Source organism: Symphalangus syndactylus, chromosome 15 (genome assembly GCF_028878055.3).
Source record: "Symphalangus syndactylus isolate Jambi chromosome 15, NHGRI_mSymSyn1-v2.1_pri, whole genome shotgun sequence".
Lineage (NCBI taxonomy): Eukaryota > Metazoa > Chordata > Mammalia > Primates > Hylobatidae > Symphalangus > Symphalangus syndactylus.
The window spans coordinates 95,460,804-95,482,601 of record NC_072437.2 but is presented as its reverse complement, the minus strand read 5'-3'; the positions used below and the strand labels follow the sequence as shown (position 1 = coordinate 95,482,601).

General features: G+C 48.4%; 1 protein-coding gene and 1 long non-coding RNA gene across 2 annotated transcripts in view; one reads left to right on the top strand and one right to left on the bottom strand.

Moving 5' to 3' along the window:
- Positions 1–19,696, top strand: part of LOC129463778 (uncharacterized) — a 43,389-nt gene extending 23,693 nt beyond the window's left edge. Inside the window, exon 5 of the mRNA XM_055244461.1 lies at positions 18,900–19,696. Within this exon, the coding sequence (XP_055100436.1) occupies positions 18,900–19,281 (382 nt within the window). The 3' untranslated portion in view covers positions 19,282–19,696. The remainder of the gene's footprint in view (positions 1–18,899) is intronic.
- Positions 189–15,543, bottom strand: LOC134732571 (uncharacterized). The gene is made up of 3 exons (XR_010115883.1): positions 14,405–15,543; positions 8,842–8,979; positions 189–628 (listed from the first exon to the last, which is right to left on the bottom strand). It is a non-coding gene; the product is annotated as an uncharacterized lncRNA (long non-coding RNA).
- Positions 19,697–21,798: the final 2,102 nt, after the last annotated feature.

Here is a 21,798-nt window from a genome sequence, read left to right as displayed (position 1 = left end):
GGGAACTACTAGAGAGGCTAGCTACTGATGATTCCATGGGAATGAGGCTTTAAAGGACTCCTGACTCCATTTCTCTCTGATAGCTACCAGGCTGCTGTCTTTTACTGTGATTGTTAGTTTTCTAGGGAACCACTGCGTGGGAGATAGGGAGATAGGAATAAGGCAAGTTGAAACACCACAAAGTTTGCTGTTCATACCAAGACTCGGCCATTTTACTTAAATAAAAGCTTCCCAGATTATTCCAAGCCTTTGGTAGTTAACTTTCAGAGTTCTAGAAGAGTTGATTTTGACAATTTTTGCCAGTTTTCTTGTCTTTTTTTTTTTGGAGGAGAGAATTTTTTGATTGTCAATTATTAATTGGTCAATTATTAGTCCATTTGGATGATCTGTTATCAATCAGTTTTATGTTCAGAGGATCACTCTGGTCCTATTGGGTGGAAGACACTGGGGTTTGAGGAAGGCTGGAGTGAAAGGGATGAGTTGGGAGTTTCGTGGTCAACAGGCAACAGATGATGGAAACCTGCACTGAGGCGTTAGCAGCGGAGACACCACCCAGACGCGCCAGATGATTACCGCTTGCCAGGTTCTGTGTTCAGTGCTTTGCTTCCTCTTTCGTACATCATTGTACCTATTTTAACAATGATAAGAGTATTAATACCTTGCCCAAGATCACACAGCTAAAATGGGGTTAGAGCAGGTTTTGGAATCTATATTTGTGTGACTTTAAAATCCATGTTTATAATCACTACCCTGTATGTCTAGATGCAGGCTTAATGACTATAGTAAAAAAATTATTCATTTGACAAACATTTATTGATGACATATTATGTGCAGCTACTATTCTGGGGGCTGGGGATATAATAGTGAACAATATAGAAAAAACTGGCCAGGTGTGGTGGCTTATGCCTATAATTCCAGCACTTTAGGAGGCCAAGGCAGGTGGGTTATTTGAGGTCAGGAGTTTGAGACCAGCCTGGCCAACACGGTGAAATCCCATCTCTACTAAAAATATAAAAATTAGCAGGCTGGTGGTGCATGCCTGTAACCCCAGCTACTAGGGAGGCTGAGGCAGGAGAATCACTTGAACCCAGGAGACAGAGGTTGCAGAGAGCTGAGATAGTGCCACTACACTCCAGGCTGGCAATAGAGTGAGACTCCATCTCAAAAAAAAAAAAAGAAAGAAAGAAAGAAAAAAAGAAAAAAACTCCCTGTTCTCATGGTGCTTACATTTTCCTTGGCAAAGGCAAACAATGATAAATATATACATGCATGTGATATCTTATGTAGGATAGTGATACATGTTAAAATACAATAAGGAGAGAAAGAGGGCATTGGGTGGGTGTGGGTGGATGTTTGTCTTAGTCTGTTTTCACGCTGCTGATAAAGACATACCTGAGACTAGGCAATTTACAAAAGAAAGAGGTTTAATAGACTTACAGTTTCACATGGCTGGGGAGGCCTCACAATCATGATGGAAGGCAAGGAGAAGCAAGTCGCATCTTATGTGGATGGTGGGAGGCAAAGAGAGAGCTTGTGCAGGGTAACTCCTTCTTATAAAACCATCAGGTCTCATGAGGTGTATTCACTATCACGAGAACAGCACAAGACCTGCCCCCCATGATTCAATTACATCCCACCGGGTCCTTCCCACAGCACGTGGGAATTCAAGATGAGATTTGGGTGGGGACACAGACAAACCATGTCAATGTTTAAATAAAGTAGCCAGGTAAGGCCTCACTCGAGAGCGATGTTTGAGTAAGGACCTGAAGTCGGGGGAGGAGTCACATGTATATTCAGGTGAACAGTATTGTGGGCAGAGGAAGTAGCAAGTGCAAAGGCCCTGAGTGAGAACAACAAGGAGCTTGGGTGGTGAATGAAGCCGATTGAGCTCAGGGGAAGAGTCTGAGGAGATGAGGACAGAGAAGGAATGAGGACCCAGATCCCTTGGACCTTGCAGGCCACTGACAGGAGTTTGACTTTGCAGAGTGATGTGATTAGAAGGATGACTGATTTTTGTGTTGAGAGCAGGGAGACAAGGCCAGAAGCTGAAAGGCCAGGCAGGAAGCTTTGCAGTAATCCAGGAAAGAGCAGTAGCAGTGTGGCCGGAAGTGGGAGCAGCAGCGGAGGTGAGAAGCAGTCAGCCTCTGTAGACTGTATTTTGCAGGTGGAGCTTACAGGACTTACTGAGGGCCTGGAGGTAGGGAGTGAGGAAAGAAAACTGTCAAGGATGACTTCAAGTTGTTGGGCTTGAGCAACTGGAAGAATGGAGTTGTCCTTGCTGGGATGCGGCAGAGTGGGAGGAAGAGGTCTGGGGAATTGGAGCAAGGCTGGGTCTGGGGCTGTTTCGCTTGAGTTACTGATTCAACATCCTCACGGAGCTTCCTAGTAGGTGGATGTATAAACAAGTCTGTTGTTGAGGGAAGGCATGAACATATAGATGGCATTGAAAACCATGAGTCTGGATGAGCAGGAGTAGGCGGATAGAGAGGACCCAGAAATGACCAATACCAGCCTCCCGGTTCAGAGTGGGAGGGTTGGACATCATGGACGAGAATACTGGAGAAGCACAGCCCGCTGTCCGTCCTTAGGCTTGTCTCCCACCCTGTCTGCCTCTACAGAGGTATCATTACATTAATGACGTTCACATTAACAACCTTGATTCATAAATAGAAATAAATGAGCAAAGCAACAGCGTGGGGTGCGGCTGAGCACCCGGATGTGCACTCCGCGCTCGGGGCTCCCTCCTGGGCCGTCTCAGTAAAGTTCCCAGTACTTCCAGAGGGCAAAGAGCTTTGACGTTAATTTTTAAAAGATTTCTACCAAAAAAAGTGAAGGCTTAATTAAGCGTACACCTGAAATTCAAACAGATCAGTTCAGTTTTTGGTAAAATGAATTCACATGGACTAGCTCTTGCCCAGGGACATTGGATAAATGAGAATTGCTGCGTGTGAGTTAAATCAAGGTGGGAGGAGTTGGGAAGCAGGGGAAGGAATTCATTCAAGTCCTCCTAGTCCAGGATCAATGACCATCCATTCATTCCTCAGCACTCTCCCCAGGCTGACAATGGGCACGGTTTGCTGGAGAGAGTTCGTATTCCCTGCTCGTATTAATCTTCCCTTTCCAGGGAGCTTGCCAGTTTGCCGAGGAAAACGCACGTCCCGTCAGCATTGCGGATGTGAATGAGAGCTCTTTGTTCCTCTTGCTCCTCCTGGTGACTGGCCCTCTGCTCTCCCAGAGGGAAACCATCTTTTTAATCATTTGCCACATACGGTTGGCTCAACCCAACCAAGCTTTTCTCTGTAGCGTCTTGTTGCTGCAATCTGTGGTTATAGTTCTTAAAGAAGAGAGATGTGTTTTTCTATCCCCAAGGAAGGAGGATTTCCACTTGGCATTGTTTTCCACCATCGTGTTTTTGTTGTTGTAGAAATGGAGCAGAAAATTGCTGCTGTTCTTTTATTGCCCAACTGTCCATGCCGCTTCCAGTCCTTGGGAAGAAAATTGTTTTTGCAAATTTTATTCAGACATTTGGGTTACTCCTTACTGAAGCCTTCACCATTCTTTCCTCTGACCAACTTATAATTCTGTGATGGTTTTTCATATCAGTGAAAAACCATCTGCTATTGTCTCCTTTCATTATTTTGCAAGCCCTCACTTTGTCACAGGATATTTATGAAATAGATGTTTATGCATATGTCATGCAACTTTACATTTTTTAAAAATTATTCCTGAGCTTTACCTACATACCAAAGGCAATGCTTATAGATAGTACTTCCTTCAATCTTCACAGCAACCAGGTGGGGAAACTTGTTTTTAATCCGATTTTATTAATGAGGCAACTGAAATCAGAGAACTCGAATATCTTGCCTAAGGCCACACACGAGCTCAGCAGTGAATGCTCTTCACAATGGCATCTGCTGCCCCTCATGAGATCAACAGCACCTCACAGGAAGAAGATCTTATTTTCCAAGTTTGTGCATTTTGCATAGCAATCCCAATTTGAACCAAAATACTTCATGCTTCATTTTTGCCAAAGAGTTTAATACAGTGCATGTCAACTCCTAAAGAGATGCTGCACAGACTCATGTAACCAATTACACTAAGAGTAACAGGTTTGTGTAGGATGGTAAGGCTTAGAACTCCTTTTAAATGGTTTATTTTTTCAAACCTGTAGCCCTGATTTAGAGCAAGCATTTTGTACCACTTGAAAGTTTTTGATTATACAACAACCAAAGAGTTATAAAATTTGGGCTATAGTAGCGTGACAAGTTAACTCCAGCCAAGAGGCTCAGGTGAAAGAAAGACATGGTGGCAATGAGGAATTTCCATTAAATCTTAATTTCTTTCAGACTCCTAGCAGTTACCCTCTCTAGAAGAGGGAGAATTGGTCAAAAATGTCTTAAACTCATTTGGCAGATATTGGGAGCACCTGCTTACTAAGGTTCTAGATTGAATGATTAGGGATAGATTTTGACAATGAGCTTGACTTGGTCATAGACTTACATAGTTACACTGGACAAGTCACAGAGACATTTTAAGGGATAAGCGAGATATAAATAGAAGTTCTGTTTTGTCCCGTGACCTGCAGGATCCTCTTGGTCGTCCCTGGGATGCAGGCGCCCCGCCGTGGGACCACTGCCTTCGTGGTCACCACTTCCATCTCACTGATTCTTGTTTTTTCTAGGCTCTGGGAATCCACCTGCTCTTCAGATTGACACATTCTTTCGTTAGATATAAATATCTTCAGTCAGATTACGGTGATGTCTCTGGGCCTTGGAGCCATTCTCTCTCTCTAAGCAGACTTTCTGCATCCTGACTGATTTACGGTTTGCCTCAGCAATCGGATTTCCTCCAGTTCTAAGCCCTCCAGGGCACATGTCAATCTCCCGTTAGGCTCGCAGCCTGCACTTTCCATTTGCCACCCAAAGCTTTCCTCTGTGAAACCCTGTTCATTCTTCTCATGTGTAATTTCCATTTTCCCACAGAGGCCGTAAACTCCACGAGGATATAGATTAATCTAAAATCTGTCTGTTTTCCTAGTGCCAAGTATGGTGCTTAGGAACAGCAGGGATTTCTTAAAGTTTGCTGATATTAGGACTTTCCACATCGACACGTGGTCAAATAGAAAATTCACAACTCATCATTGCTTCAGATCTTATAAATTCAAGTCTTGCAATTAAGCATAAAGGTAAATAGAATTCTAACACAATTTTTAAAAAAGACTTTTGCATTAATGGCCTTCCTAGTTGCCCTTCTGGAAACTCCTCAGGAAGGAAAACATGTAAACGTCCTGACATGTGCCTGAGCTAAACTTTGCTCATTGATGGCTGGCCACAGTGTTTTAGCTCTTCCAAAAACTCCTCCTTTTGGTTTATTTGCCAACAGACTTCAGCTCCTTGAGCAAAGTGGCCTCCAGCCTCAACCTTAGCCTGGAGTTCCTAGAATTGGCCCTGAGATGTTGCCAGACCTGACACTGAAAGGAGAGCAAAGGCAAGGCTGGAAGGATCTCAGAGAAGTTTCCACACTGAAGAGGTTACAAGAAAGGGGAAGCTCCCATGGTTCCTGCCCACAGGGAGAGACACTCATAGTTAATGAGCATCTGTTATGTGCCAGGCACTGTTCTAGTATCTCTTCTGTATGATATCCCTGAATCCTTGCAATACCACACAAATGAAGAAAATAGCTTCATTTTGCAGATATCTGTACTTAGAGAAGTTAAGTATTTTTCTCTATATCATAGAGCTGGTAGGTGTGTGGTGGAGCCAGAATTGGAACTCAGGTCCGTCTGACTTGGAAAGACCAGGGCTTCATCTAGCATCTCCTGCTAGGCCTGGGGATTCCAGAAAATGGCCCATTTTTTAGCATCTTTCCTTGACTCTTCTACCTCTATCAGAAAGTGTCTTTGCCCTGTTTTCCTGGAAGAGTTCCTTTCTGATTAAGGTGGACTGGCAGTACGAAGGTTGTGATTAGTGATCGTGGGCCCATATCCCTCTCTGGCAACCTAGGTACATTCGACATAGGTTTCTTAGGGCTATGCCTAACACAACTATGACAGAAGATATTTGAGGGCAGGCTAGCCTGTGCGGCTGATATAGTTTGGATGTTTTCCCGTCAAAATCTCATGTTAAAATGTGATCCCCAATGTTGGAGGTGGGGCCTGGTGGGAGGTGTTTGGGTCATGGAGTGGATTCCTCATGAAAGGCTTGGTGCCGTCCCCCGTAATGAGTGAGTTCTTGTTCTGTTAATTCACATGACAGCTGGTTGTTGACAGGAGCCTGGCACCGCCTCACCTCTCTGTCTTGTGCCCCTGTCACCATGTGACATGCCTGCTCCCTCTTCACCTTCCATCATGATTGTAAGCTTCCTGAGGCCTCACCAGAAGCTGAGCAGATGCCAGTGCCGTGCTTGTACACAGCCTGCAGAACCATGAGCCAAATAAACTTCTTTTCTTTCTAAATTACCCAGCCTCAGTATTCCCTTATAGCAATGCGAAACAGACTCACCAGGGGCTTTCTCAGATCACATCATGTAAGCAGCCGTCTCTTGCGGCACACTGCTAGGCGTGTTGGGGTTTGTCTGGTTTAAGTCCTGGCAACAGTGGGAGACTAATTATGGATAATTACACTCTCTGCAGTCCTTACCTTGGGCTACATTGTAAAGACCACTAATGCACATAAGAACTGATTCTATTTGTTGCTTAATTAGAATGGAGGAGCAGTGACCTGTTTTAAGAGAAATGTGTCTCTCCTTATGCCAGCCTTTCCTTCAAGTTTAATTGAGATGTTTAGAGTTGTGGGTGCTTTTGAACATGATCTCAGTAAACTTTGCTCATTGATGGCTGGCCACAGTGTTTTAGTTCTTCCAAAAACTCCTCCTTTTGGTTTATTTGCCAACAGACTTCAGCTTCTTGAGCAAAGTTACTGATGAGGATTTTGCCCGAGAAGCCGAAGTCTGTTGGCAAACAAACCAAAAAGAGAAGGTTTTTGTTTGTTTGTTTGTTTGTGTTTTTGACAGAGTCTTGCTCTGCCGTCCAGGCTGGAGTGCAATGGTGCGATCTCAGCTCACTGCAACCTCTACCTCCCAGGTTCAAGTGATTCTCCTGCCTTAGCCTCCCAAGTAGCTGGGATTACAGGCACACACCACCACGCCTGGCTGATTTTTTGTATTTTTAGTAGAGAATATTTTAAATTTTCAAAAAACCCATTCCGGGGTTTCACCATGTTGGCCAGGCTAGTCTCGAACTCCTGACCTCAGCAGATCTGCCCCACCTCAGCCTCCCAAAGTGCTGGGATTATAGGTGTGAGCCACCACACCCAGATGGAGTTTTAATACTGTAAAAAATTGCACTCCTTTTCACTGAAGTGGGTTCAGGCGTTGTGTCATCCTATGTGTATCCTGTCCTCTGGTCTTTCTAAGCCATGGGAAAGTAGTCTCTTTGCTCTTTGAGCCCCATTCAACTTCAAAATGCAATAGAAATTTCAACAAGGTAGTACCTTTGTGTGTGCAGAGCCCCATTGTAGGTTCAGTGATGGGACAGGTGGAAGGTGCTGTCTCTAATGGTGACAAATGACAGGCTGTCCACATTCTGAACACTTGATGCTTTCGAAATGTCCTTGCTTCCTTTACTTTTTCTTTCTTTTTTTTTTTTTTTTTTTTTTTTGAGACAGAGTCTCACTCTGTCATCTAGTCTGGAGTGCAATGGTGTGATCTTGGCTCACTGCAACCTCCGCCTCCTGGGTTCAAGTGATTCTCTGTGCCTCAGCCTCCTGAGTAGCTGGGATTACAGGCACCTGCCACCACGCCTGGCTAATTTTTGTATTTTTAGTAGAGACGGGGTTTTGCCATGCTGGCCAGGCTGGTCTCGAACTCCCGACCTCAGATGATCCACCTGCCTCTGCCTCCCAAAGTGCTGGGGTTACAGGTGTGAGCCACCACACCCAGCCTCGTTGATGTCAATGAGGAAGGCATTACTCTCCCCATTTTACAGATAAGAAAGCTGGTCGGGTGTGGTGGCTCACACCTGTAATCCCAGCACTTTGGGAGGCTGAGGCAGGTGGATCACCTGAGGCCAGGAGTTCGAGACCAGCCTGACCAATATGGCGAAACTCTGTCTCTACTAAAAATACAAAAATTAGCCGGGTGTGGTGGCATGTGCCTGTAGTCTCAGCTACTCGGGAGGCTGAGACAGGAGAATGGTGTGAACCCAGGAGAATTGCTTGAATCTGGGAGGCGGAGGTTGCAGTGAGCTGAGATTGTGCCACTGGACTCCAGCCTAGGTGACAGGGGGAGACTTAGTCTCAAAAAAAAAAAAAAAAAGAAAAAACCTGAGGGTCAGAGAGCCTGAGTTACACGGTCGTTAGTGAAAGAGCCAGGATTTGAAGTCAGGCCTGGCCCCAAAGCTCATGCTCTTTACACAGCTTTTGAACTCAGGTGACCGTGTGGCCTTCAGTGCTGACGGGGGTGGGGGTTGAGGATGATGGCTGGTGGCCATTTATTGCACGGCCATTGCTCATTAATCCTAGATTGACATACAACTCCTTGCCAAATCTGAGGAGTTTATTTGTAGTTCTTTAAACATATCTCTGTATTGGGAGCTATAGTTTTATTCTCTTCTCAATTGATGGAGCAGCTATCCATCTAGCCCCCAGTCAGTAAACCCAGTCAGGTGTGTTTTAGGGTCTGACAGACACAGGGCAACTTCACTTTCCTGTACCAGATGGTACTTTGGTTCATTTTACTCCAATGAGATGGGAATTAGAGGACATAAAAGACCAGCCAATAGGTTTCATGTTCCTTTTTATTTTTCCCCACTACATGCAATGTCAAGTACTATCCAGGTCGTACCTGCATGGCGGGATTCTTCAATGAGCCAAGCAGTCCTGGGCCCCGGAGCTGGTGCTGATCCTGTAGAGATGAGGGTGGACACATCAGATTTACTGGTGCATCTCAGCCCAGTCTTGGCAAGAACAGTTCCAGCCCGTTCTAGCAAAAGAGAGAGAGAGAGAGAGAATGTGTGTGTGTTTGTGTGACCTTTTCCCCAGGGAAGAATTGTAGGTCCCTAGTGACAGCTCATCATAACGTTATTTTATCTTAATCAGCCACAGGGATGAGTTTCTCTCCAATTCACTGATAGAGACATTGTCAAAAGAGCAAATATAAATGATTCCTTTTTTTTTTTTTTTTGAGACGGAGTCTCACTCTGTTGCCCAGACTGGAGTGCAGTGGCATGATCTTGGCTCACTGCAACCTCCACCTCCCAGGTTCAAGCAATTCTCCTGCCTCAGCCTCCAAAGTAGCTGGGATTACAGGCGCCTGCTACCACGCCTGGCTAATTTTTGTATTTTCAGTAGAGACGGAATTTCACCATGTTGGCCAGGCTGGTCTCGAACTCCTGACCTCAGGTGATCCACCCGCCTCAGCCTCCCAAAGTGCTGGGATTACAAGCGTGAGCCACTGTGCCCAGCAATATAAATGATTCCTAAAGAGGGAATGGGGGAATCTTTAAGCATGGATTTGCTGGTGTAGTATTTCTTCTCCCTTGATGCAGAGACATCACTCCTCCCTTGCAAAGAGCCCATATTCTTGGCTTGTTGATCTCATTGGCTTCCCAAGAGAAGGATGAATCATTATGTGGTGGTGTCAGGGTGACTCCAGCCACATGGGGGTTTCCCCCGAAGTGTTTCCCACAGGATGTGAAGATCTTAGGCTTTCTGGTTTTCTCATGTTACAAAGGAAGAAACAGAGACCCTCGAGGTGGCAGGATGAGTCAACGTCACAGGGTGAGCAGGAGAGCCAGGACAGGCCCCTGGCAGGGCACTGAGCTCCTCTGGTGGGCCTTTGACCTCCCAGCAGCAAAGTGTCAACAGCCCTGTTTGTTCCGTGTCCTCTGGGGAAGTTTGTGGGAAAAGTCCATGCAGCTCTACACAAAAGCACAGAGCAGTGCTCTTTAAAAGAAGTGTTGTTCTAAAATAAAGATCTTCTAGGAAATTGCATCTCCAAAAGACAGTGTGGGGTGGTAGGAAGAGCGCTGGATGGAGGTCAGACTGTTTTGTCCTGTTTTCACCATGAATCATTTGCATGACCTTGGGAAAGTCATTTTACCTCCGGGGACTTTGGTTTATAAAATGAAGCAGTTGAGCTCGATGGGATGGTTTTCCAATTTATCTGATGGTGGAGCAACTTCTGAAATTCCACAATGGTGGAAAACTTCTCTTAGGAACCCAGTATATAAAACAGATGAAACAGGAGCTGCGCTTGTTGAAGATTGGGTGAACACAGGGCCAGGAATCCACTCACTCTGGGCACCTTCCCAAACCCCAGACTTCCCAGGGACCCACAGGGCTCCAAACAGTGCTGGAGTCGCTGCGGGCCTCCCTCACACACTGCCATATTTTTTACCAGGAGATGGCTCTCTTACCTCATTTCCAAACTGTACTACTTGGAGGAAAAGTTATTGATCAAACTAGTTTGCGGACTTGCTGAGGAAAAATGCCTTCTGAACTCAGCTGGAGGAAACCACCAGGCAATGTGCCCTCATTGACCTTGCCCTATGGTTTATAACAATGGGCCACCAGCATCCATGACTGGAGACCCTCCTCCCATTCTGCCATTCTGCCTCCTAAGAATGCACTCCTAAACTAGCATGGAAGACATAGATCTTTGCTAACCCCAACATCCCAATGAGACCTTCCTTAAATCAATGAAGCATAGCACTAAGGTCTGAATGTTTGTGCCCTACCCCAATTCATATGCAAAATCCTAACACCCCAGGTGATGGTATCAGCAGATGGGGCCTTCTGAGAGGTGATCAGGTCATGAGGACACAGCCCTCATGAATGGGACTAGTACCCTTCGAAAAGAGACTGCAGAGAGCTAGCCAGTGCCTACCACCATGTGAGGACATATGGAAGGTGCCATCTATGAGGAAGAGGCCCTCACCAGACACTGCTAGTGGCTTGATCTTGAACTTCCCAGCCTCCAGAACTGTGAGAAACAAATGTTTGTTGTTTATAAGCCACCTCGTTTATGGTATTTTTGTTATGGCAGCCCAAATGAAGAAGACATACAGGAAAATATAATAATTTTTTTTTTAAAATATCGAAATGAGCATTAAAGTAAAATAGGAACGGTCACTTCCAAGATGGTCGACTACGGTGTTCTTCTCCAACTAACCCTCCCCTTGAGAACAACTAGAAAAACTGCATAAAATATTTTGGAAACTCTGCTGAGGGTATCAGAGTGCTCCCAAGGCAGTGAGGACTTGAGGAACCAAAATCAAGAGGAGAAGGGGATCACAGAGAGGGTGCCGGACATTCAGGTCCACTTTCCCCCTTGGGGCATTTGCCAATTCAGAGTGTCGGTGGAGGGGCTGAGAAGCTGAGAAGAACTTTGGGCAGTCTCACAGGGCTGAGGAAACACACCTCAGTGTTCAGGCCCTGCTATGCTGGAGGGGGCCAGGCAAGCACTCCAGACTTTCAGGTGGGGCAGCAGAGGGGATACCCCCAGGCAAAACCCTGAACCAGAAATGGACCCATCTTCACAAAGACCGAAACCAGCTTTGAATCAGCTTATCCAGTCTGGCCTAAGACAATCTGCCCCTGGCTTAATGGCTGCCAAAAGCAAAAGTAAATCCTCTGCAGGCAGGCGGATAACATCATCTAGTACCTCAGATTATATTAATGATGTTGTATTTAGAATATCTGGTATTCAAAACAGACAGATAGGTATGAGACCCAGTTTGGGAACTGGCCCTGGGGTCTGGTTCAGTGTATGATTTCTCACGAGGAGGACTGCTCTTTGCAGAGGGCCCATGTGATGGTGCTAACAGTGTTAGCTGCGGTGCAGAGGATGGTGTGAGCTGTGCAGACACTCTCTCATCTTCTCCAGACAACAGCTCGGGTATCACTATTGTGATCTTTCCCATTTCACAAGTGAGAACACAGGCTGGGGGGTTTGACTTATGTCTATCTGACTGCATAGCCTGCTTCTCCGCAGGGGCTCTTATTCGTGAATGTTGTGGGGTGACGGGCTCAAGGAAGATACTCACTCTGCGATTTAGCTTCAGGGCCTGGCTTAAGACTTGTTAAAGGAAACACTCATTTATCGGACCTCACATGCAGACAGCTCCTGGGTTTAAGCGGCATAGAGCACCACATCGGCAGGGGCGGCATGTCACACCACTTGACTGGAGCTCCAGTGTCAACTTGCAGATGGCTGCTAATGCCGAGCAATGGTTGCCCGAACGTGGGACTGAATTCCTCGTCTCCTGGGAGGCCGGCATGGAAGGTGAAGCAGATGCCTTCACACCTCTGGGACCATGGACTGGGGCCCCTGCTGTGGGTTTCCCAGGCATGCCCCCAGGGAGTCCAGGCAGAAACCTGGAGCCCCGAGAAAGCTCTCTTGGGAAGTCACTGGGAGCTGCAGGATGTTCTTAGCAAGCACCTCATTCAGAGGGTTTTGAACTGGGCTCCTCTGGCCCTGGAAGTTCTTTGGAGCAAGGCAGGGTGGGGCAGGGGAAGGGGACAGGAGGGCTCGGCCCTGCCCAGCCCCTGATCAGCAGTATGTTTCACCCTGATCTGCTTTTTACACTGTTATTACACATAAGATTTCATTGTTTAAAATGTTTAACTTTTTTTAAAATTTAAAAAGAGCCCAACTCTTTTTAAAAAAAGCAGTTGCAAGATGGCCTTTCTGATCTAAGCTTATGGGGGAGATGAATGTCTCAGGCCCAGTGAAGGTAGCTGATGTCTCCACGCACGGAGAGAATGGCAGAGCCGTGAGCGTGGTTTTTCCCGACGACTTCCCCTGCCCTGAGTCAGGCCTGTAAAGACGGTACTAAAATATACACTGGATGGTGTGTGTTGACGCTGAGCCTAGAAGACACGCCAGATTGTCCTCTACCCCAAACAGAAAGTAGTGACAGCCAGGCTCCAGGGGCAGGTGTGGGCCAGCTAGTTATTACTGCGTTTTAACAGCAGGGCAAGGTTAAGGTCAGGAAGTTCTCATCCTCTGAAACAGCTGGCCGCACAGCACAATGCCTGCAGCTCTGATCCCGAATGCCTAGGTCCAAGGCAAGAGGCGGCTTCCTCCTGGCCGGTACCCGCCTGGTTCTCAGCCTCCCTCTTTGCTCTTCTCTTCCCTGAACCCCTTCCCAGAGTGGGGCGGGGGCAGGGGTCACCAACAGAGCCTCTTCTCGTTCTTATTTCCCCTTCCAGAGCCCTCCTCAGAACTCACTGGTGACTCTCAACAAAATACCCCTAATTTAACTTTAGGAGTAATGAAATCAATCTGGGTAAAATACCTATGCATTTTAGGAAGAAGAGAGAGCATTTCGATGTCTCCTCCATCTTCTGCGAGTCGGGGCCTGCTCAGGCGGCCAGAGCAGGCACCTCAAGGAGAAATGCCTCAGCCTGTGTGGAGATCACAAATTCCAAAAACATTCTTCTCCTCACAACTTTTTCCCCTTTAATGACACTTGCTATAAATTGCCAGATACTTTAAGTACTTAGAGCTGACTGCTTTTCCTTTTCCCAGCCGCCACCCCTTCTGAGGGCAGCCCAGTGTCTTCTCTTCATTTCCATCCCAGCACACCAGCCTGCCACCCGGACGCCATCTTGGATGCTCCAGTCTCCTCACTCCCCACTTCTAGTGTATCGCCCACTCAGAAGTCCTTCTTGAGTGCTTTCCCTCTCCTCCACCCTCCTACCAGGGCTTTAGCTCAGTGGCACCCTCTTTCGCCAGCACACGCCCCTCTCCAGATTGACTGGCAGGTGCCCCCTCCATGGGGCAGAGGTAGATCACCAAGCTCTCATTTGGGCCACGGGCTGGCCTCCCAGCACCTCTGCATGGATGCTCATCCATTCTGCCCATCACGAGGATACTGACTTCCCCTCCTGTGTGCTGGTATCATGCGTTGCCAGCATACACGATGGCAGAGGACACAGACCTGGACATGACTTCCCGGGTCATATAGACCAACTGGGGAGACCAGCAGCTGCCTCTATCTGTGGCTGTGCTCCATCCTCTAGATCAGGAGGCCGGGGTGTCCTTGAGGAGGACGGAGGCTCAGAGGGGTGAAGGGGAGAATTCAGCCAGGTGGCAAGGGGAGGGGAGATGCCAAAGGTCTGGAGGTGCGCATGTGCCCTGTCTGCAGAGGGAGGCGGGGTGCGTGGAGCACAATGGGCGGGGGGAGCCTGGTGAGGGCTGACACTGGAGAGGACCTGCGGGAGCTGGTGTAGGATCTGGAACAATCCAGCGTGAGGCCCAGGGTATGAACTTAGGGTCCGACTGCCTGGGTCCGAATCCGGGCTCTGCCCCTCACTAGTCTGTGATTGGGGCAGAGCCTTCACCTTTCTGGACCTGCGTTTCCTCACTGTAAAGTTGGACGGTGTGATAATAGACATCTTACCTTCAGGGTTGTGTTGGGAGAAGGAATGAACCGCGGAAAGCCTCTAGCAGACGGCCCACTGAACTGTGAGCGCGGTCCGGCTCACTGAGGGGCTCTGCACAGCCTCGCGGCCTCGCTGTGCTCTCAAGGCCGCTGGTGGTTGTGTGGAGATCACAGCAATGGGGGCGAGAGTGGACGCCGGAGTGCAGGTGGAGCTGGTGCAGACCTCCAGGTGCGGGTAACGGGGACTGGCCTGGGGTGGTGACAGGGGAGACGCAGGGAATGGGCAGACAGGAGAGATACTTGGGGCAAGAACAAACAGGACTTGCTGATGGAGTCGGTATGGGGTGGGGGTGCAATAAGGGACATTGACCCTCAGGTGTGTGGGCCTGGAAACTAGGAGCGTGACGAGATTGTGCATCCGAGAAGTTTCTGTGACTTGCCCAAGGTCACACAAGGTGTAGGTGGCAGAGCTGGGGTTGTTCTGACAACGAGGTGCGATTCTTTTCTCTGCACTAGCCGGCTTCCCGGGATCGTGGCTCTTCTGGGGAGAGGGACCTTGGAGAGCGCCTGCCTTTGGGCAGGAGAATCTCCACCGGACAAGAGAGAATCTGGAGGTCAGGTGGTTTTCTGGAACGCACACAGCCAGGGAGGGGGAAGCAGGCAGGGGCTGCATCTGGCTGCCTGGGGTGGGCAGGCACTCTCTGTTCCATGCCACACAGAAAGAGTCCCCAAGGCCTTTCTGATAAAGCTCTTCCCAGCCCTTCCGTGATAAACAACCTGCTGTCCCCGGCTCCGGGCGGGAAGAATCTAAGGGGAGATGCTCCTCTTTTCCTCATGCAAGCTTGCCTGGGTGGTTAGCACAATGAAGCCATCAAGCCACTGGGCAGGAAGGGTGCGAGCTGGCGTTTCAAGCACCACTGCCCACCCGAGGGATGTGCAGGGTAGCAACAGCCCACGGCGGGGGTGGGGAGCAGCCTGGTCACCCACAGGAGCTTGCGAGGCCCGAGGAGTGTCCGTGTGGCAAGGCCCCTGCCCCAGCTTTTCATTTATAAAACAGAGCGTGACCTCCAGAACTCACTGGGATTCTGTATGACGGAGCTCCCTGCGTTGGGCAAGCAGGGTGACCCCGTCCTCCATCACGGCTCTCTCACTGTGACGCCGACCCTCAGTCCCCACGCTCGGCTTGCCGCAGAGCGTTTCCTCTCCAGGTTGTCATGACAATTTTCACTGAGAAGCTGTTTCTGGAGAGGGAGCAAAAAAAAGAAACAGGGGGAAATGCTTATTAAAGCCAGGCCTAGTGAGTCTGAGGATTTCAGTGGTGTCAATACATTCTCAGTGGCTTCTGAAGAAAAAGTGGAATTTCTGTCCTCTACACCAGCTGGCTGCCAGGAACTTTGCTGTTATATGGAGGCAATGCATGAAGTCCAGAATCCATTACATTATGCTAATTATAGTAATAATGATAATAACAATTAAATGTGAACCTTCAAAGGCAGGTCCCCTCTGGCAGAATCCATTAAGGAGAATGGGTGTAATTATTCAGGCAGTGGAGGCACAGTGCAATTTTGGGGGTGGTCAGTGTTATCCTGATAACAATCCCATTCTCTCCTCCTTCGTCACTGGCCATCTGGCCTTCCAGTGTCTTCTCCCCAGATCTCAACCATCTGTCCATCAATGTCTCACTAATTATTGCAAACAATTCTGTGCAAAATGAGAAGAAAGTAAAGGTTAACTTTCCCATTTTACAGATTAGTCATTGTGTTCCTGAATAAACAGTGAGGAAACTCAGGGGAGGTGACCCCTCGGTGAATGTATCCTGCAGAAGAGCCGGACCTGGAACTCTGCTTGAGCAAACCAGCGTGAAAATTACAACAGCTTACTGAGATTTCTATTTTTTCTTATTTTTCTCTCTGCACTAAACACGCACATTCATTGTGGTAAATCTGAAATACATAGAAAAGCCTAAAAGAAAAATCACCCAAAATCCTAATGTCTGAGATTAAACCTAATACTGAGGAATACCTTGTCCACCCAAGCTTGGTGGCTGATGTGAGTCAGGTCAGGAGGGATTGGGAGGTACAGTTCTGTCTTCACGCCCCCCTTCTGGCAGGCTGCAGACCCCTGGAGCTGCATCCGTACCCATACAGCTCTAGAACCTCCGCCTGTGTGGGGCTGTGTGTCAAACACTGGAGCTTCTGGAGCTGCCTGGGCTTTGGCTCATTAGAACTCAGGGATGAAGTAGAAACTGTAGGTCCCTGCCAAAGAGCATCCAATCTTTCCATTCATCCGTTGAACATGCACCAAGGCATTGAGAGGATAGAGATGATGTTGTGAGGATAGAGATAGAGATATAAAGAAGCTGCAGTCCTTATCCTTAAGCAGCTTGCAGACTAACTTGGGAAACAGATGCTTGAATGAACTAGTAAAACTGTGCTCAGCAATGCGCTTCATTTTACAGATGAGCAGATGGAGGCAGAAATGCAACATGGTTGTTAAGGTCTAAGTGTTAGGGTCTAAGTGTAGCAAGTCCCCATTTCAAGATCAAATTTCAGGTGATAGAAAACCTCCAAGATAGCCCCCAGTGACCCTTGATTTTTGCACCTCATATGGTCTCTTCCCACGCTGCATCAGGGTTGGTCTGTGAGGCCAGCTGATGTGGCAGAGCTGACGATATGTGACTTCCAAGGCTGGGCAGGAAAGGCATTGAGGCTTCCACCTTGTTTTGTGGATCACTTGTTCAGAGGGAAGTCAGCCAAAATATTCTGTGAATTCTCGAATAGCCCTGTGCAGAAGCTGATATTGAGAGCATGGAGGCTTCTTGCTAAAGGCCAGCATCAGCTTGTCAGCCACACAGGTGAGGCTGGAAGAGGATCCTCAGTCCTGATCAAGCCTTCAGATGAGATCACGGCCCTGGCTGACATCTGATTGAACTTTGTGAGAGACCCTGAGCCACAGTCCCCAGCCCAGCCACTCCTGAATTTCTGGTCCACAGAAACTGTAAGAGACGTAAATAAATTATTATTGCTGTTTTCAAGCCACTAAGTTTTAGGATGCCTTGTTATGTAGTATTTGACGATAAATACAGTATCTCTAGTTTCCCTCCTGGGAAGAAATCTATTAGCCCCCACATACACAGTGTTCATTTTGTGCCATACACCAGGCTAAGGGATTTGCATTCGTAATCTGATTTAACCCTCATAACAGTAAGGCAGTAATGCCTATGAGGGGAGTATCAGTCTTATTTCCATCTGACAGATGAGGGTGTGAGGACGTAGAGAGGGGAAGGAGTTTGCTCAAGGTCAGGCAACTATAAACTGGCAGTGCCTGCATTTGAACTCAACGCTGCCTGACCCCAAAGCCCAAGCTCTTAACCACAAAAGGTCTTATGTTTTCTTGTAAATGCTCAACCTAGGAAATATTTGTTGATGTTATGTGCCACACACACTGCCAGAGCCTTGGATACGCACCTGCCCCATGGTGCTGAGGGTGGGCTCTGGAAACATCATCGTAGCTGGTGGCTTCTCATTGAAGGCCCCAGGCCCCCTTCCTCATATCAGACCCTGCCTCCTTTCTCCAGATTCCAGGCTGCTCACTCCTTGGGTCTCCTTCCCCCACCACTCCCTGACTGGCAGCAAAGAGACACAGGGTCTCATCTGTCCCCAAAGACACACCCACAGGTCCTGTCTGTGGGAAGAGTTTCCTTGGTCACTGCCAGAGAACATGCTGGGAAAATGAAAATAAGCAACAGTGGAGAAGTCGTAAAGGTCACAGAAGTCCATAATGTTTCTGGAGTCCTGGTCCTTCACACAACATTTGTTACAAATCTGCCTTGTGCCAGGCACTTTTCTGGGCAGGCGGGGCAGATTGGCAAAGAAAGCAGACAATGGTCCCACCTTGAGGGAATTTAAATGGAGAGAGAGGGCAGACAGTCAACAATCCTCTAAATTCAACAGGCTGCTCGGGGGAGAGTGCTGCGGAGGACAGGAAGGCGAGCAGAATGAAAGCGGCTGCGTGTGCTGGTGAGGCGGGACAGGCTGGGCATTGATCAAAGGGCTCACACAGAGGGCAGAGGGGTTGGTAGAGTGACTGACTGTCCCTGCTTGCCCAGGACTGAGGGGCTATGGGAGTTTTGCTGCTAAAACCTAGAAAATCCTGGGCTGAGACAAAGCAGCCATGCTAGAAGTTGGTCAAACAGATACTGGGGAAGATTGCTCAAGGAAACAGCTAGATCAGCCATGGGTGATTTTGACCCTAGGGGACATTTGGCAATATCTGGAGACATTTTTGGCTGCAAACCTTGGTGAGGGTTGGGGGTGCTACTGGCATCTGGTAGGCAGAGGCCAGAGATGCTGCTAAACTTCCTACAGTACACAGGACAGCCTTCTCCAACAAAGAATTCATTATTTGGCCCCAGATATCCAAGTTGACATATCTTGAGCTAGATTCTTGGTCTTTCATTCCTGATTCACTTCTGAAATTTCATTTGCCTTTTGCTTTCCCTGTCTTCTCCTAGGGGAGAAATATTTCTCTGGTCACACCTGAAGATAAAGGCCTTACTCCTCTTCCTTCAGAAAGTGCCTCCTCTACAAATACCTCAGCACAGGGATGTGAAATGCAAACCCAGACAGGCCAGCAGGGCCCTGCCTGATGGGTGCTGTCCTCATCTCCCTGTGCCTCCAGCCCAGCCACTGCCAGTTCATCCTTCCAGAGAAAATCCTGCAGGTTCTCTCAGTGTCTGGCCACTCAGCAGCCCCTCCGATCTCTCCAGGAGGCTACCGGCACAAGCTGGATTCTCTCATGCAATAGGCCTATGTGGTCTGTGCTTGATGGCAGCTCTTCAGCAGAAAGTTCTAGGATGGTCTATGGACTCCAGTTTAGGTGACCAGGCTCTGTGAAAGAGAGGGTGTATTGTACTGACCCTTCGTGCCACACTAGGAATTGCAGAAGTCAAGATATCGTCCTAGTCCCTTAGAAAATAATTGAGGCCAAGACTTCCTGGCATCAGGCATTTGGAAATACTCCAGGATACCATGATTGACACTTGACCCCCATTCCTTCTACCTCTGACCAACCCCCATGCTGCTGGCAGAGAAGGGAAGCTGGCAGTTAAGATGTCCTAAGCCACTGGCAGCCCAAGTCTTTTGCCTCGTGGCCAATCTGTGAGGCAGAAGCTGGGTTTCGTAGAGGCCCAGTTTCCCTGGAATATTCTCAGATCAAGGGGGACTAGAATGTATTCAGTTTGCAGATTTTGGATTCTCTGAGGTCTTTATATAAGTTCAGTGAGGCTGAGATCTTTTAAACATTCATCAATGAAACCCAAGTTTTTACCAAGCCTCTACTATGCCCAGCCCATAGTAGAGGCTTGGTAAAAACTTGCTGAACTAAGTATCATTAATAGACTGGAGCGGCCCCCTCCCATGCCCTGCTGCAGGATACTCTGTCAGAGGCTCCTCCTTGGGCATACGAGGCTCAGGGACACTCATCCCCGCCTGACCTCCTCGGTGGCCGACTCGCCATCCCAGATCCTGATCTTGCTGTCCCTGCCTGAGCATGCAGTGCTTCCTGAGGTCCCCCTATTCTTCCCCATTTCTGCGTCACCAGGGCTGAGCACAGCCCCTGGCACACAGTAGATGCTCAATAAATATAGGTTGGTTGATTGAAGGAGTCAAGCTCTCCTTGGCTCTATACCAAGAGCCAACCTGCATGGGCACAGGACGTGCTCTTCACTCGGATCTAGGGGATGGAGGACTGTTGGATTCGATCTATTTTGTACAAATCTGTCTTCCCAGAATGTGAAACATGAGACTGGCTCCCTGGCTCACCACCCGCCTGCCTCTTCCCATTGCCAGGCCGAGAACCACCACCGGTGACAAATGCTGGACGGCCTGGCTGACAAGCGGTCCTGCGTGAGCAAGGCACTGGCAGCTCCGAGTGCCAAGCTTTTGCTTCCTGTGCATTTGGGGCTGCGCATTTGGAGAGGATCCACCACTTAACAGAGGGGAGCTGCTGGAGTGACAAGCAGCATCCTCACGCCAGGAGAGCTTCCTGCCCAGAACGTATGGTACATGTCCAAGGGCTCTCAAGGTACCCGAAGCCGTGCCAGTTGCAATAATTAAGCAGTAAGACCCAAGCGAATAGGTTTGCTGTGGCTGCGTGACAGCCAGATGCCTGGGGTGTGAACTGAGGCCCAGCACGCGGCTCTCCGCCTCGCACTGAAAACTGTCTTGTTGAGACTATAAAATCGTCAGTTACGAATGGAAGGAGCGATCATGCTGGTGATTTGGTGCTAACGTGGCAGCTCACTCCAAGGACTTCCACACATCATCTCCTCCACCCTGACAGCATCTCAGGAAGGCAGGAACTTGGCCCGACCTCTGCCTTCCACTATCCAGATGGACACCCGCCACCTGGGGCCTGGGCCTAAGCCAAGTGCCTCTGCACAGGTGGACTTCATGTTCCCGATTCCCTGCCCAAAGCCCGGTCTTTGCCCAATGCTTTTCAGGGCTATGAGTACCAGGCCCTGGGTGAGTCGTTCTCAGATGTCATCTATGTCAAGTCTCATAGCAGCTCCACTATGTAGAATTCTATTATCCCCATTCCACAGGTGAAAAAACTGAGGCTCAGAAGTGTCAAGTTATTTACCCAGGCCACAGAGCCAGTCAGTGCCAAGGAGGGAGCGCAGCCCAGCTCTACTGGTCTCCAAAGCTTGTGCTTTCAACTACCACAATTTCCTGCCTTTTTTAAACAAACAAACGTGGGTGTTGTATTTCCTGTAACAAAGTACACAAACTATAACTGGGTGGCTTAAAACAACAGAAATTTATTATCTCACAGTTCTGGGGCTGAAAGTATCAAATCAAGGGGTTTGCAGGGCTGTGCTCTCTTGAGGGGTTCCGGGGGAGAATCTGTTTGCTGCCCCTCTCTTGGCCGCTGGAGTTTCTGGCAATCCCTGGGGTTTCTTGGCTCGCAGCTGGGCAACTCCAACCCTCCATCTTCACAAGGCCGTCTTCTTATAAGGACATGAGTTACTCTGGACTAAAAGCCCACCCTACTCCAGTATGACCATATTTTAATTTAACTCGTTATATCTGCCTATTTCCAGATAAGGTCACATTCGGAGGTAGCGGGGATTAGGACTTCAACATATCCATTTTGGGAGGCACAGTGTACTCTCTAACAGATGTAATAATAGTTTAAAATCAAGATGGAACATAAAACAAAGGGGAAGTAACTTTGACTTACAGCTGGATGGATATCACACAACCCCTAAGGGAAAGGCATGAGAGATGGTTTCTTCCCTGGACTTTACAAGCACAAACGCCAGCCCAAGGCTCCCCAGGGACCTCTAGGGGAGTCCTGCTCAGAGCCAGGCCCTGGAAAGACTTCCTCAAGTGCCTCAAACCTCCCAGTTC